The following is a 17561-nucleotide window of genomic DNA, read 5'->3' as shown; positions in this document are numbered from 1 at the left end:
ATTTTGATGGTGAAGACGGAGGGTGGTGGATTGTTGAGCTCGTTATGAGGGAGAATCGTGACGGATGGTGGTGGTGGAGGCGGATGAAGGTGAGTGGAAGCGAAGGTTTGGATATGGTGGCGGCTAGGTCAAGAGGAGAGGAAAACATTTTTTCATTCTATTATTTTTTTTTTAGTTAGAGATTCCTCCGCGTGTGAGAGAGATCCCCCTTTTAAGAAGAAAAGATTTTTGTTTTTTATCTCTTTCAGAAGTGAGAGAGGGGAGAGAGTCAAGAGAGACGTTGAGAGTGTCCTCTTTTCTCCCAGGCGCATCTGTTGGTTTTTTTACTATGTGCTCCTTTAACTTTTGTTTTTCTGGTGATGTGTCAAAGGGTTATTGGCTGAGGAGGATAATTGAGGATAGGGATCTATGTGTCTTTCAATTGGGATCACTGATTAATTTGAATTAAAGGCTATGATTGAACCAAAGAAACACAACATTGTTAACCAAATTAAGATGCCTAGAATATCCTTCTAGAATCTTAAATCAATTTAAATCACTTAAATAAAATAAATTTCACATTTTTATATAAACATGATAAAATTAAAATGAGAGCATGATTATACCTATTTAATTTTTTTTGATTTTTTTGACACAATAATGAAAATAAATGGATTTAACCTGAATAAAATCAGGTGCAAAATCGCTCGAAAAATTAAACTGAATGTACCAAAACAATCAGTGTAGAATAAACTTATTGGAAAAATACAGCGTTTCTTTTAATTTTGAAATAAATTTTGACCGATTAAACAGGCTTGAGCTGGTCAGAATGTGGCCAAGAAAATTAGCTGAAAAATAAATCGAGCATACTGGATTAAACTACGCGAAACGTAGATTAATAAAATTGATGTCCAGAAGCTTGATTTTAAAATTTTTCATTCACTGATTTGACGCACATCCGTTGATTAATTCAATCGGTTTGTCTGTAATTTCCAAAAAATTATTTCGACTGATATTTTAGGCACTATGCGGTATGGAATGCATGGTATGATATGTAGACATGCAAAAGCTATGATTAATGTGCTGAATCAGCGATTCAGGGTCAAAATTGGGGTATGACAAGTGTCTTGTCCAAAAGATCTAAGACAAATAAAATATCTTACATGTGGTAAGGGGATTGAAGTAATCTCGGATTATGAGGGGAACCAGGATATATCACTGGTGTTCTTTACTTTTCCGAATTTTATTGCTTTCCAAACACTATCGCTTTCCAAACACTATAAATCCAGAAAGTTTATAGTAACATTTTCATTAAACTAAAAATCGACCAAAGTACATATTTCACCCCCTCCTTCTTAGGTGCACTCTACACTTGCAATTGGCATAAGAGTAGATTGTTGGTAACATGTTCCTAAAGATCCATAATAGCTTCCGCAACTCAAATCCAATTTTGAAAGACGGCGGTAGCAACAATAAACCTCCACTACTTTTTGGTGAATATTTTGATTTTTGGAAAATCTGCATGAAGGCTCACTTGGAAGCACAAGGAGAAGAAGTTTGGGATGTTGTGGAGAATGGTCTGTTTGTTCCTACAAGTGTTGTAAACGGTGTTGGACAACAAAGATTAAAACTTAATGGGATGAAGATGATAAGAAAAAAGTCCTTTACGACAAGAAAGAAATCAACATACTTCAAAGTTCACTTAGCATGGACGAATTATTTTGTGTCTCTCAATATAGAACGATAAAGAAAATATGGGATACATTGGTAGAAACTCATGAAGGAACCGCTAAAGTAAAGAGATCTAGATTTAATACTTTGAGTCAAGAGTATGAGTTGTTTAGAATGCAGCTCGGAGAATCAATCCTCGCATTGCAAAAGAGATTTGTACATTTGACCAATCGTTTGATTGCTCTTGATAAGACTTTTACTAACGATGATCTTAATCTTAAAGTGATTAGGTATTTAACTAGGGAATGGCAACCAAAGGTAATGTAAATATCAGAAAAGAAAAGTCTTTATACTGTGACGTACGCATCCTTGTTTGGAAAACTTCAAGAGCATGAACTTGAACTTGGAAGACTAGAAAAGCATGAGAATCAAGAGAAGAAATCCAAATACATTTCTTTAAAAGTTGTTACAAAAGAAGAACAAGAAGAAGATGCTCCGGAAAAAGATGAAAACTTCATGCTCCTTGTGAAAAGACTTGGTAAGTTATTTGGAAATAATGAAAAATCCTTGAATTATGCAAGAAGAAAGAAAATTTTCAGGAAAAAGGATGCTTCCACTTCAACACAAAATGTTACTTGCTATGAATGTGGAAAGCAAGGACACATAAAGATGGATTTTCCAAAATTCACCAAGAAGAGCGGCTTCAAAAGTAGAAAAGAGACAAAATCCAAAAGAGCCTAGATTGTATCACACCATTCTGATAATGAATATGAAGAGGTTAGTAGTGATTTTTCCCTTTATGATAATTATGCTCAAGGTTCTATAGATGAACTACTCAATGAATTCAAAATTCTGCACAAAATGGTGTCAAATAAAAGAAACAAATTTTATCTCTTGAAGAAAACATTGACATTGTGAAAAAAGATTTTGAAGTTGAAAAATAAAATTATGTTGGAAAACAAAAACAAAATTTTACATGCAAAGAGTGTAAGTCACTTCCTTTCCAAATTGTCCAGTTGAAAAGACTGCTTGAAAGATATGAAAAAGGGAAAATTGGATTGGAGGGAGTCCTTAGTCAACAAATATATTATAATAAAAAATGGACTTAATTATTCTAAATTTGATAAACCAAGTTCTAGTAAAACTATCTTTGTTAAGGCTAGTGATCAATCCACTAAAGAGAAACTAAACAAAGCAAAAAATGTTCATCATTATCCTAAAAGGAAAAGATTTGTTAAGAAGAAATCTTATGTTCCTAGATATATAAGTAATTTTGTTCTTACTTATTTCTAACGTGGTATAATTGGTCACACACCTAATGCTTGCTAAGTAAGGAACTTTAGTGTAGAAAGTGGGTATTATGTATGAGTCAATAAAAGAACTACTTATGAAGTACCCAAGGCAATTTGGGTACCTAACAAAACCTATTTTTTTTTTTGTAGGTATGTTTGAAAACCACTACAAATCTACGGTATCTCGATAGTGGTTGTTCTAAGCATGTGATGAGAGATATCAACAATTTTTCATCTTTAGTCCTAAAATCCAGGGGATATGTCACATATGGGGACAACAACAAAGGAAAAATTCTTGGCATATGTAAAGTTGGAGAACCACCTTTCACATCCAGTGAAGATGTTCTTTATGTTGAAGGACTAAAGCACAATCTTTTAAGTATAAGACAACTTTGTGACAAAGGCTTCAAGATCAAGTTCACCAAGGATGAATGCTTGATTGAAGATGAAGTCACTCATGAGGTAAAACTCAAAGTAAAAGAATTAATAACATTTTTATAATTTCTTTAGATGATTTATCTTTGAAAGTAAAATGTCTCATGATAAACAACAATGACTCATGGCTTTGGCATAAAAGAGTTGCCCATATTCATATGGAACATTTATACAAACTAGTCAAGCATGATCTTATCATCGGTTTACATAAGATAAATTTTGTCAAAGATAAACTATGTGATGCTTGTCAAAAGGGAAAATAAACCAAATCAACTTTCAAACCAAATAATGTGGTGTCTACCACAAGGCCACTTCAATTGTTGCATATGAAATTGTTTGGTCCATCAAGAAATAGAAGCCTTAGAGGTAATGTATATGCTTTAGTTATTATTGATGATTTTTCTAGATATTCTTGGACACTATTTTTAGTATAGAAAAGTGATGCATTCAAGGCGTTTAAAAGATATGCAAAGCAAGTATAAAATGAAAAATCACTAAAAACTGCATCAATTAGAAGTGACCACGGTGGAGATTTCCAAAATGCATCAATTGAGGAGTTTTGTGAAGAACATGAGATTTTTCACAATTTTTCAGCACCAAGGACTCCGCAACAAAATGGAGTGGTGGAAAGAAAGAATCAATCACTAGTAGAAATTGCAAGAACAATGCTTAACGATTCAAGTCTACCAAAATATTTTTGAGCGGATGCGGTAAACACGTCATGTTATGTAAGTAATCGGGTTATTATAAGAATAATATTGAAAAAGACTCCATATGAACTTTCCAAAGGAAGAAAGCCAAATGTTACTCACTTTCATATCTTTGGATGCAAGTGCTTTGTCCTCAACAATGACAAAGACAATCTCGGTAAGTTTGATGAGAAGTACGACGAAAGTATATTTCTTGGATACTATCTTACTAGTAAAGCTTATAGAATTTATAATAAAAGAACTTTAACTATAAAAGAATCTATGCATATTACCTGTCATGCCCCAAAATTTTCCCTCCCATTTTCACTTTTCATCTAACTTTTGGCTTGAGGTTCATTTGTACTCATTCATGCCTCATTCATGTGCATCATTAATTCATGTTAACACTTCCTAATAATCATCATAGATTCAAAGCTTATGGTTAATGAAAGATAAAGTTTTGCTTGAAGATTGTGGTATTGCTCATCATTTGGAATCAGAGGGTGAAACCCTAATTTCTTGATCGTTTGGGACCTTGATTCATGAAGTCCAAAATATGGTATTCATTAGTGCATCCAAATCCTAATTCTTGACTCTACATATGATTGACCTTTTGAGCTTTTACTTGGTCATCTAAACCCTAATTTTGGGCCCATGTGCTGGAAAGTTGATAATTGAGCCTTTGTGCTTGGCTTGAAGACCCTAATTATATAGTGTGCATCATGAAACCCTAATTAGGGATAACTGGTACTTTTGTGCCATGTTGGTTGACTTTTGGACTTGTGATTACCTGAAACTATAGTTCTTGGTTGTTGGCACCTAATGGGTCATGTGGATTGTATCTTGGTGTGAGAGTTTAACCAAGGATTAAGGTATGGATGGGCAACCATGGAAGTTGATTTTGACTTGTCAATCTCTTTATGTGACTTTGGTCATTACATTAGTCCATCTTTTTGGTTTGGATCCAAGTCATTCATTGTGATTCATTCAAGATTTATGTCCAAATTTCAAGGTTCTTAATCAAAACTCGGGTTTCTTTTCATTTTAAGGGTTTATTGTTTTTATCCAACATGGCAATTCAAGGTCCCTGTTTAAGACTCAAGATTAAGTTTCATTCATTTTTGCTTGAGGAGGTATATTTGAACAAGTCATAAGAACCATGTTTTATTTAAATGGAACCAAGTTTCATTTCATATCAAGATCTTTTCACATTACAAGTCATCAAAGGTGCATTTTAAACAGTCCATACAAATACATCAAGAAAAACCCTATTCTGCAACCTACAGTTGACTTTGGTCTTGGTTAAACAGTTGACCAAAGTTAACCACATATTCCTAAGTCATAATCACCATGATTTATTCTTGCCCAAACCACCTCAGCTTGGTCTTCAAGCACATATCCATTTGATTCATCCCTTGTTGTCACACATTGGTCAAAACTCAATGCCACCAAGCCAAGTCCTGTAAAATCACGTGTGACACAATTAGATTCACTTTGCCATAAACCAAGCATATGCCATGAATTTATTCAATGCACATCATGTTTTAAACACAAAACCAATCCAAGGCAAGTCATTTTCATTACTAACTTTTTACATGAATGAATGAAACCCTAACATAACCAATTACTCATTATTATTAACTAAAACTAACCAATACATAACAATTTCCATTTGGTTTCTAATGTGTTGTTAATCAATGCACTAACATTCCTAACAGAAATGCATCATAGTTTAGCAGTCCATTAATTCAATTTTCAAGAGGTTAGCATCCTACAGTCCAAGTCCTACATAATCCAGTCATCCAAGCATTCAAAAATAGCATTACTTCAACTCAAACTTTCCATACCAGTCCATTAATTCAAAAGATTAGCAAGCATTCAATACACAATTCCATATAGTTCAAGTTCCCTACATTATTCCATAACACGGTTCCACACCACCGACTAATTTCCTAACAGCACGATTATAACATATATTCCAAGAAGCGAAATGAAAATGCATAACAGAAAAATAAGAACAATTCAACCTGCATTTTTTCCCATCTGAACCAAAGTTTTCCCTTCCCTGCCATTTCCGGATTGGGCTTGTGACTCCTTGGGCCCAAATCATGTTGTTTGCACCCTGATCCATTAATATGCACCTCCTATTTTACTTTTTTAATTTTAATTTCTATTTCTTTTATATTTTAATTGATTTTAATTGTTTTAAAATTTTGTTTTACATTTTTTGCATGGAAATTAATTTTTAGAAGTAATATTTGTTTTGATTAGTTTTATTTTAATTTTTTTAATCATATAAATAATCATGTATTAGAATTTAGTTAGATATTAATTAGGATTTAATTAGATTTTGATTAAATTTGCAATTAGGTTTTAGAAATTAATCCATGTATATTGACATTGTTGCCCTTAGGGTTTAGAAACTTCATGCAATTCACATGTTCCCTTAGTGTTAGGGTTTGTTTAGAATCAATTAACATTGATTGATTAATTCATAGTATATGATTCAACTTCTTTTTTTCATTCCCATTTATTAAGTGGATCAAAGTTTACTTTGATAAACCAAATCTTTTTATTCGTCTTCATACCCCAAGCCTGTTCAAGTGATCAAAAGACCTTTCATCACTCGATAGGGTCAATCCCCTGTGTTGAAACTATACTAGATCTCACAAGCTCAAGACTCAAGTTCAAGTTCAAGACTTCAAATCAGTGCAAGTCATTCACATTGTGGACTACTGTTAAAGCATAACAAATGTGTATCAACACTTGTCAACCATGTTTCAAGTTGTGTGCCATGAGCCTTAATCAATAGAGAATGGGTGAGAGGGAGCATTCCTATCCTCATTTTGAATATCTTTGGGTATTGGACGAATGACCCAGATTCTTAGAGTATTCACCTCTATTTATAGACTTTAGTACAATTTGAATCAAATGATTGTCAAGTCTCTTTCTTTATAAGCAACACTTCATCATAAGGAGCAACAAGAAGAGTCTTTTTCAACAACTTGCCAGTTATGATGAATATCACATGCCATGAGCCTTAAGTAGTAAAGAAGGGGTGAGAGAGAGAACTCATATTCTCATTCTGAATATCTTTGGGTATGAGACAAATGACCTAGTTGCTCAGAGTATTCATCTTTACTCATAGACTTTAGTGTGGTTTAAGTTAAATGACTATCAAGTCTTATGCAGCTTCATTCACATTCCTCAGTAGTGTTATACTGTCTTTTCTTAGGACCAAATACCATCTTCCTTTGGATGCCATATATACCCACTTTTGAATCAAGAGCTCTTGTTTGTCTTGTTAATCCTAGTTGTTTGGACAAACATCCTTTTTGTTTTCTTGAAAGTCCTAATGTTAGGCAAAACCCATTTGTTTTGGCCATACCATATATTGACTCATGCCACATTTACTCTTTGATCCAAATTTCATTACCCTATGGATCCCAACAATACCATTGTCTTTTGGTACCAATCATACTTTCCATAACTTCAATCATACCCTTTCATTTATTATTTGTCTTGTCAGTCCTAGTTGCTTAGACAAACACCAATTTGTTTTTCAATTCTTTCCGTCTTAGTTCTATGAACTACGAAGCTCTGAATTTCTCATTGCACGATGAGAATATGTAGGCACGAGGATTCAAATCTTCCGCAAGCATATTTATTATTATTTCTTCTTCTGCCTTAGGACAACATCCAGGTTTTTTTATCATCCATCATTCAATACCTTAAATCATTCATCCCTAGTGATATACTTTTTCTTTGAGCCAAATACACTATTTCTTTGAGTTTCATATATACTTTGAACCAATAACCAATGTCTGCCTCTGAGCCAAGAACCTTCCCTTTGTTTACCTACCTCACAACCTTATATAGGCAATACCCTTTATTTTTTGGCCATATGCCAGTATTTTCTTTTCTCATTGGTTCAAACATACTTACTCTATAGGTTTAATCAACATTATCCTTTGGTTCAAATCATACTTCAATCACTTCTTTCATCTCCAACCATTAGTTCTATGAACTACGGAGCTATGAATGCCTTATTGCACTATAAGGATACGTAGGCATGAGGACCATAATCCTCACCTAACGATTTATCTATTCCGTTCCTTTTCCCTTTATTCTTTTTCCAGTATCTTTAGATAATAACACTCATTCGAGAAAAGAACAATAAAAACAGTTCTCGTTGAGTACAATGGATGTGAGAGGTGTTAATACCTTCCCCTTACATAACCGACTTCCTTATCCTTTTTTCTCTTTCCCCCGAACTGTATCGATGTTTTCCCTTTTCTTTGGAAATAAATAAAGTTCGATGATGATTTTGTTGTATCTTCGAGCGTGCGATGCGCTCGAGTATTTTTCGCGTAGCTTTAAAAAATATAAAAATATTTTTGATTGTTTGTTGTTTCTAGAAAAAATAATGATAAAGAAAGCAAATTAAATACAATTTATATTTAATTTTAACAAAAAATATGAAAATTTTAAAATAAAATAAATTTTATGTTTTTTTTCTTTTGTGAAAAAAATTGAATGTTTTTTTTTTCTTTTAAATTAGGCAAAATTACTCTATGTTCTTTAAGGTATTTTTTAAACAGAAATTAGTCCTTTAAATTTTATTTTTAATAATACAATTTTGTACGTTAACAAAACATGTGTATTATTATTCTTTTTTAATAGAGTGAATGTATTAATTATGGATAAAATTATTTTGAATAATATAAAAATGATGAAGTGTATTAATTGTGGATAAAATTATTTTGAAGGGTAACAGTCATATATTTTTAAATATTTAAAATGTAAAAGAAAATGTGGAAAAAATCAAATTGTATAAAAACCAAAAATTTAAAAGACCAATTTGTTAAAAATAAATAACTAAAAAAAGCTTTACTCTAGTATAATTGGTCTATAATAGTTATCTTGACACGTGATTGTAACAACAAAAGTTATCTTATATCACATGTTGTATTGGCCATCGAAGAATCATGATGGGAGAAATTCAAAGTAGCCTTCACTTCACCCTAACCACTTGGATGCGTGGCTTATAAAATAAAATAAAAAAAACAACTTGGATGCCCACATGCATCAGAAACGTTTTTATTCAAAAGAAAAACCAATTAATATTTCAACATCATAAGATTACACCTCGCCTAAATCTTGAGTAAAAGTCATAATGCTAGTGTAAAATATGATCAAATAAATTAGGTAAATTTTTTTAACATAATAAGTTTGTGTTTTTATATGAGAGAGAGAGAGAGAGAGAGAGAGAGAGAGAGAGAGAGAGAGAGAGAGAGAGAGAGAGAGAGAGAGAAGAGAGAGAGAGAGAGAGAGAGAGAGAGAGAGAGAGAGAGAGAGGAGAGAGAGAGAGAGAGAGAGAGAGAGAGAGAGAGAGAGAGAGAGAGAGAGAGAGAGAGAGAGAGAGAGAGAGAGAGAGAGAGAGAGAGAGAGAGAGAGAGAGAGAGAGAGAGAGAGAGAGAGAGAGAGAGAGAGAGAGAGAGAGAGAGAGAGAGAGAGAGAGAGAGAGAGAGAGAGAGAGAAGAGAAGAGAGAGAGAGAGAGAGAGAGAGAGAGAGAGAGAGAGAGAGAGAGAGAGAAGAGAGAGAGAGAGAGAGAGAGAGAGAGAGAGAGAGAGAAGAGAGAGAGAGAGAGAGAGAGAGAGAGAGAGAGAAGAGAGAGAGGAGAGAGAGAGAGAGAGAGAGAGAGAGAGAGAGAGAGAGAGAGAGAGAAGAGAGAGAGAGAGAGAGAGAGAGAGAGAGAGAGAGAGAGAGAGAGAGAGAGAGAGAGAGAGATTAACTCAAAAAATATTGGATGCAATTTGTACAAAACAAATGTATAGTTAAAAGTATCTATGAATTGAGTGAAAATGTTTGTATAAAGATAAAGTGGAAACAAACTTTAATAGTGAATTCAGTCTCTCCATGAATCTACTCACAATACCAACACTACACGTCAAATTCGACTGTGTATTGCACAAGTAACACAAGGATCTAATCAGCCTCCTATACTGAGTTGGATTGGCATCTTACTCATCATCATTCTTCGATAACTATAACCTTGGTTCAGCCGGAGTAACAACCTCATTACAGTGATCCATTTCAAACTTCCTTAAAATCTCATGTGCATACCTTCTTTAGTGCATGAGCAGTCCCTTCTTAAACTTGTGGAACTCAATCGATTCCAGCTTCTCCTTCATATCACAAATCCATTTTGGATCACTCAAGGCCTTCGTTTTAACGGGTACAGATTCTGCTGTAAGTGCAAAATGGACCAAATCACCATCGTCATTGACTTCGTTATCTTGGAACAGCTCATAATCTTGGAGCCTTAGAGGCAAACATTTTTGCCTTGTTGATCTTCTCGCATTCTCTTCAATCTGGGTTGTTCTTTATGCACTATCAAGCACTGCAAAGATTGTTTTCTCATTGTTGTAACTAGGTACAACTTTCTGAAAACCGGGTACAGGTTGTTACAACAACTTGATTTCGTCGAAAACGACTTCTCGGCTGACCACGGTTTTTCTGTTCTCTGCATCATACAACTTAGAACCACTAGTAGAGTGATACCCTACAAGTATAATTAATTCTCTTTTATCATCCAGTTTCTTTCTAAGTTGTACTGACACATGTCAATACGTGACCGAGCCAAACACTCTTAAGTGACTTATCTTCTGTTTCAATCCAAACTAAGCTTCTTCCAGTGTTTTCTTCTCAAGCGGACACTTATTCAACAAATATGCAGCCATGGACATCGTTTCTCCCCACAATTCTTTCGGTAAGTTCTTCCCTTTCAACATGTTTCTCACCATGTTCACAATTGATCGATTCTTCCTTTCGACTACACCGTTTTATTATGGTGTATATATTCGTACTACCTCATGTACTATGCCCTCTTGATCATAAAACCTCCCAAAGTCATTTGAGACATATTCGACTCTCCATCAGTTTTGAGAATTTTAAGCTTGTGATCGATTTTCCTTTCAACCATGGACTTGAACTTCCTAAACACTTTGAATACTTATTCTTTTCTTTTGATTATGTATGTCTATAGCTTTCTCCTATGATCATTGTGACAAAATATTTATTGTCACCAATCGAATCAAATTACATCGGTCCATACATCTGGATACACCACTTTAATGTGATGCTTTGTTCTACAAGCTGCATCCTTACTGAATTATTTATTGATTTTTTTTAATTTATTAATGTTATGTTTAAATTACTTAGATAAATATTCAAATAAAATAAGATTTTAAGTAGATTAATAAATCAACTAAATGATAAGTTTGAAAATAAGAATAATCTTTGAATTTTTTAACATGTCAGACTTAATCCTTAATTCGGCTCATTTTAAATATAAGAAAGAGTTTATCTTTTTTTATTATATATAATTTAAATATTTTTATAAAATATTTTAAAAAATACAAGTATTGATTTCCATCGTATGTGAAAGCATCCAACTAGTAACCGTGAGGGGTGCAATACACGCGCTATGATTAGGTGTGCCGATCTCGAAGATGTTGCTTTCTTCAAGATAAAGCAACCTCTTTCCTTCCTTGTTGGCATTCCAACCCAATTCACTTTTTCAAACTTCTTGTATTCTTCTCACCATTATTCATAATCCATACCAAAATGTCTTTATTATAGATTGAATCATTCAACCTTCATTATTAACCATTTTTCTTCACTCAATCTCACACAAACCAAATCTTTTCCATTCCCAATTTTCAACTCTATTTAATTATTCCCCAAATTATAATTTTAATCATCATTTTTCTCACATAGATAAACATCAACATAAACATAGTACTCTGTTTCAACCGGTTCTGTAAACGAGATGATGAGAACAAGGCACGAAGATCATCAATCTCGTGCTTTCCACGAGCTATCAGCCATCGTTCTAAACCTCCTCCGTTCTTCTCCAACGCCGTTGAATTTCTCCGATCATCCACCGGGTCCACCGTCACGGCGCTTGCTTCCGCCTCAAATCTCCCCCGCGGGATTCGCCTCCATGTTTCTTGGAATCTCGCTGGCTCTTATGCTATGTGGATCGGTCACGTTCTTCATCGGGTTCGTCTTGATGCCGTGGGTTATCGGATTGATTATGGTCCTCTACGTCGCTGGAATCGTTTCGACTCTCTCCGATTTCGGAAGTTTTATTTTCCGTTACGTTACGGCGGCGCCAGAGCCGCGTAAGGATATCCCAGGTAACAAAAAAGAAAACTGTTATGAAGTTGTTTGAAATATGAATATTTTTGTTTTGTCTTTTATTCCGTAATAATTCGACAAAACCTGAAACATGTTTGATTTTTTTTTTGTTGCTTCACATTTTAATGTTGTCCTGTATCTAATTTTGAGGTTTTTGTTGTTGCAGCGTGGAAGGTTATGTGAGATGACAAATGGAGAATGAAAATGAGGATACTGATTGTGTGGTGCCTCGTACAACAAATTCTCCAGATTATGGAGCTTCCTTCTCCTGTTATCGGACGCAGGAAACGTGCATATATAGTTACTGAATTTTGTGGATATGGATTCTCTGTACATTAGAAAGAGCTGAGCAAATGTCTACCAAAGAATGAAGGGTTATTATTAATACCACTTTTGTGAACTGAAATCTTAATATTACAGGCTTTTTCAGCTCTTGTTATTTGTGTTATAAGCATTGTAAAAGTGAAAGAAATTATAAGCATTGTAAAAGTGAAAGAAATTATATGACTTAGCTCTTAGTAAGTCATAAGTTACAAATACATACTCCTATGTTATTAATTCCAAATACCAATCTTATTATTAATTCCAAATACCACTCGATAATTGTAAAGAAAAGTACATCAAATATTCCAAAAGATAAAAACCAACATAACTTCAAACCACACCAGAACTAAAATTAAAGGAAGGCTATAATAATTTGATGAAAATGAGTTAACCAGTGTTGATATGAACACCAATGGCAATAAGAAAGATTGTAATGAGTCCAAAAAAGATAATTGTATGAACCAAAATAGATACACCACTAGTATGCATGTTCCCAAACTCCACCACTCTGTTCCTTCCCGGCACTTGAAACAACAGGCCTGGACTTAACAACACAAACAGCACCACTGCTATCACCACTGGACCCCAATCCGCCATTCTACTACTGTAGTACTTATTTTCTTTCCTCTTTCACAAATCACAACTCACATATATATTTGATAACAGAAACAATAACAGGTGATTTATTATTGTTGTGTGGAGTGGTTCGGTTGAGTGAATGAAGAAGCAAGCTTAAGAGATTGGTGGCACCTGGCAGCAGCTTAGTGAATTAATTATCTCATAATCGATGATTAGTACATGGGAGTTGATTAAGGAAAATTCAATTGAGTAAGCAAGGATGGAATAATGAAATAATATACTAAAAAGGAGAAGCAATGAGAGATGCAAATAAAATAAATAAGAGCTAGTTTTGAGTTTGGATTGGGTGTATGTCATAGTCGGTGGAAGTGGTGGCCTGGAGAGGATAACAATCAAAGCAAAGTGCTACGTGCCAGCATGTTCTTTCTTGTGGCTTTTCATTTAATTGAACTGAATTCCGTGCAAGATAAGATGAAAATATCAATTTAGTTTGTGTCATTCAACCGTTGTAAAGAGACTAATAGTAATGACATATTGGATTTAAATTGTTAATTAAATTTTGGAGTTTCGGTAAAACAAAATTTTATTTTAAAATGTATTTTTAGACATTTTCAACAAATATATGATATTGGAATAGTCCAATATCAATATATTCGGAGATTTGAGGTTGAATTTAAAAATATTTGTCAGTTTTACATGATAAATATTTATGGAGATGCATCACCAGAATAAAGAAACATGATTTTGATAAAACAGTCATATGCATGATCAAAGACTCATCTATTTTTCATTCCAAACTCTTTTAAAAAAATTATTCCATTCTCAATTAACATTTTAACTCCAAATCTTCATTCTTGTGTTTCATCACATCAAAAGGAGGAAAATAAGCTGAAATTTCTGGTAAATATCATTCATTTTAAACCTCATTGATCACATTAAGTTTGTTTTTATTATGAAAAAAAGTGTGTTGAATCCAGAGATGTATTTTAAAAGTTTGTTTGAACTCCCCTACAAATGAATCTCCTACCCTGTTTGTTCTCATTTTTCAACTCTGTTTATAATTTTAGTAGTTTTTTTATTTTTTTTGTAATTGTTTTCATTATATATGGTGCATTCCGATGTTTTCCCCAAACATGTGTCTCCGGATGTCAAATGTGTTGTTGTGAAGGAGATAGACGTTGACAACCAATTTAAAAATGAGCAAGAGTTTGAATTTCGTGATTATATGATTAAATGGATTCGTACAAAGGCTTCTAAACTGGGATTTGATGTGGTAATCGAAAGGTCCAATAATGATTCTGATAAAAGAGGTGCATTTGTGACAGTGACATGCAAAAGAAGTGGAAAATATAAACATCTTCTCCGAAATTTTAAACGAGATGACACCAGTTTAAGAAAATGTGAGTGTCCCTTTAAGTTGCGTGGTTATATGTTGGCAAATTAAAAAATGGAGATTTAATGTCATATGTCGTTTACATAACCATGACTTGTGTGAAAAGCTAGGCGGTCATCCAATTGTGTGTCGCCTCATGCCGGAAGAGAAGGAATGCATTTCAGACATGACATTGAATTTGATTCAACCGAAAAATATACTAGCAACTTTGAAACGTAAAAGACCAAAAAATATCTCAAATATCAAGCAAGTGTACAATATTCGATACCCAAATAACAAGACGTTAAGGGTGATAGAAGTAAAATGCAACAACTATTGAAACTTTTGGATGATAACAATTATGTTTCTAGGTACCCAACGTGCGGGGATGGAGTAGTCGTTGGAGATATATTTTAGACTTATCCTCATTCCAACAAGTTGTTCAACATGTTTCTCATTGTGCTCATCATTAACTCAACATATAAGACAAATAAGTACAAACTTCTATTATTGGAGATATTTGGTGTTACCTCTACTGAGAAGACTTATTTTGTCGGATTTTCATTTTTAGAGAGAAAAAAGGAGAATTTTACTTGGGCTTGTGTCGGGAAATGTTGAAGGACCAAGAAGAGATGTCGAAAGTAATTGTTACCGACCGTGATGTCGATTTGATGAATTTGACTGCAAAGGTATTTCCTAATGAGATATAAACATCATTTGGTCAGAGCATCACAATTTTGGAACACATATTTAAAGACAATAATCTTTATTCTCAGTTGGTCGACAACATATCTTGAGCAAGTTTGGATTATATTTTTCATGAAGAAAAACGAGTTGATAATGTAGGCTCTGATAACGCAAAGTGTGGTTGCATAATTGTGAAAATCTATGGTCTCTCATGTGTTTGTCTTATTGCAAAGAAGGTGAAACTAGGTAACCCATTAAGAATGGATGAAGTTTGTAGTCACTAGAAAAGGCTTAGGTTTAATGATGATGGTATCATGAAAGATGATAAATCAAATATCTTTATCTTGATGAATGAGAAGTGATACAAGAGATATTTTTGAAAGCCAGTGACGATATGAAACTCCACATCAAAGAACAATTGAGGAATATTATTTATCCAAAAACCACTAACTTGAAACCACCCTATCAACTGGTAAAAACAAAAGGTGCTCTGAAGAAGGTCAAACCTACACCGAGTGACAATTAAATGATCTCCTTCGTATTTTGAACATGTTGACAAAGTTTTTCTGGACTCACCAACTCCAAAATCTCAAAAAAGTGTTTTTAAAGGAGCTCGCATTAGAAAGCCACCTCCCTGGCTCCCTCACCGCCTCAACCAAAAATTCTATTCATTGACAAGATGCCGATTTTTATGCAAAAATACATCAATTTATAAGTTGTTTCAGCTTTGCTCGGTAAAGGAGAAGATGATCACACACTTGTCCTCCATCAACTTATCCATGAGTTGATGACCCATAAAGAATCATACACACGACTTTACGGAAAGAGAGAAAATTTTGATGTAATTTATGAGTCTCTTGTTCCTTGCATTAGTGGACCAGTACCAGAGAAAAAATGGACACGCTTCCTTGAAATGGGTCATCTCATAACAAGTGCGTATTATAAAGTGTGTATTGATCTTACAAGATACAATTTTTCGGAAACTTTTTTCCCATTGTGCACTGCCCCACCACAAAAACCAAATGATCGTATTATGTGTACTGGGTGGATTTTAAAATCATGACACTTTATTCAAGTTTATTTGAAACCGAGATGCCCTATACCACTTACATCAGTGGAGTGGACAACTCATTCAACAACAAAAGTCGAGACTTGGTCGGACCAATTTTTGGAAAGGATGCAATAGTTCACCAAATTGAGCGACATGGAAAGAGAATCAAATGCACAAAAGTCAAAGGGGGTACCACCCAAACTTGTAGATTTAGCTAGCGAAAAATCTTTCAATTCGTTTTAGTTTTTTGTCATCAATTAATTGTATGTAATTATGTATTAATATTAATGAAGTGTAATATATACAGTTTCAAATATTTTAAAACATTTTGATTTTTTCCAAAAAAATTGTCCATTTCTAAACAAAACACACATGTTCTATTTTCTGTTTGGACATGAGAGATTTTGGAGATGCATCTCCGAAATAATAGAATAGGATGGTATTAGAGATGCATCTCCTAAACCTCCACTAATACAAGATATAATTTTTTAGGTCCATATTTGTCTACAACTACTATAAATATAGAATATTGTATCATGTATCATACAAACATAAAATGTCACAAATGTAAAACATGAAAATCATTTGGTATGTCGCAAATGTCTCATTTTCCAACGCGACATCGGGAATTTTTTTTACAATAATGAGTACACCCCTTTTGCAGATCTACAATACGAAGTGCAGAATCTCCTACCTAACTGAGATAATCGAATTTTTTTGAAACTCAAGTACCGTTCACCGTCAATTAACAACGAAAGAAAGATTTAGTCAACAACTATGAGCTCGAGACGAATGCAAATGTAAGGGCTATATGGAATACATTTTTCTGTTTTACAATAAAAGGTATGATCGAGGTGGAAGCAGAGATTTCAAGATCAGTCAAAGATATTGTGAAGATGTTGAAGCGTCCACCAGGATATTGAAATGTAATGTTTGATTTTATGTTAACATCACATACATAATGTTGATTTTATGTTATGAATGATAATTTTATTTTGTCAAAATACAACTTTCTGATTTTCTGCTTTTGTTTCTGTTTCAGTATGCTACGTAGATGCATCTACGAACAGGTTTTAGAGATGCATCTCCGGATCTAAAAAAGCCACACCCTTAGGGTGTGACTTAGAATTGGCATATATTGTGTGTGTTTGAGGTGTGTCCGGAGATGCATCTCTGGAACCTGGAGTTATTTTTGTATTTTCATGTGGTGCCCTAGTAATATATTGGGTGCGTTAAGAAATGCCCTTAAATTTTTGGGCCATTGCCATACGTCTCT

General features: G+C 33.8%; 2 protein-coding genes across 2 annotated transcripts; one reads left to right on the top strand and one right to left on the bottom strand.

Moving 5' to 3' along the window:
- The first annotated feature begins 11600 nt into the window (after positions 1–11600).
- LOC127083128 (uncharacterized) lies at positions 11601–12837 on the top strand. Its single transcript, XM_051023371.1, has 2 exons — positions 11601–12271; positions 12439–12837. The coding sequence occupies exons 1-2, from the start codon at positions 11902–11904 to the stop codon at positions 12453–12455; spliced, it is 387 nt and encodes a 128-aa protein (XP_050879328.1). The 5' UTR covers positions 11601–11901; the 3' UTR covers positions 12456–12837.
- Positions 12824–13575, bottom strand: LOC127083129 (uncharacterized). The gene has a single exon (XM_051023372.1). It carries the CDS (start codon positions 13191–13193, stop codon positions 12984–12986), a length of 210 nt encoding a protein of 69 aa, XP_050879329.1. The 5' UTR covers positions 13194–13575; the 3' UTR covers positions 12824–12983.
- Positions 13576–17561: the final 3986 nt, after the last annotated feature.

This window comes from Lathyrus oleraceus, chromosome 5 (genome assembly GCF_024323335.1).
Source record: "Lathyrus oleraceus cultivar Zhongwan6 chromosome 5, CAAS_Psat_ZW6_1.0, whole genome shotgun sequence".
NCBI classification, from domain to species: domain Eukaryota; kingdom Viridiplantae; phylum Streptophyta; class Magnoliopsida; order Fabales; family Fabaceae; genus Lathyrus; species Lathyrus oleraceus.
This window is presented reverse-complemented; position numbering and strand designations above follow the sequence as displayed.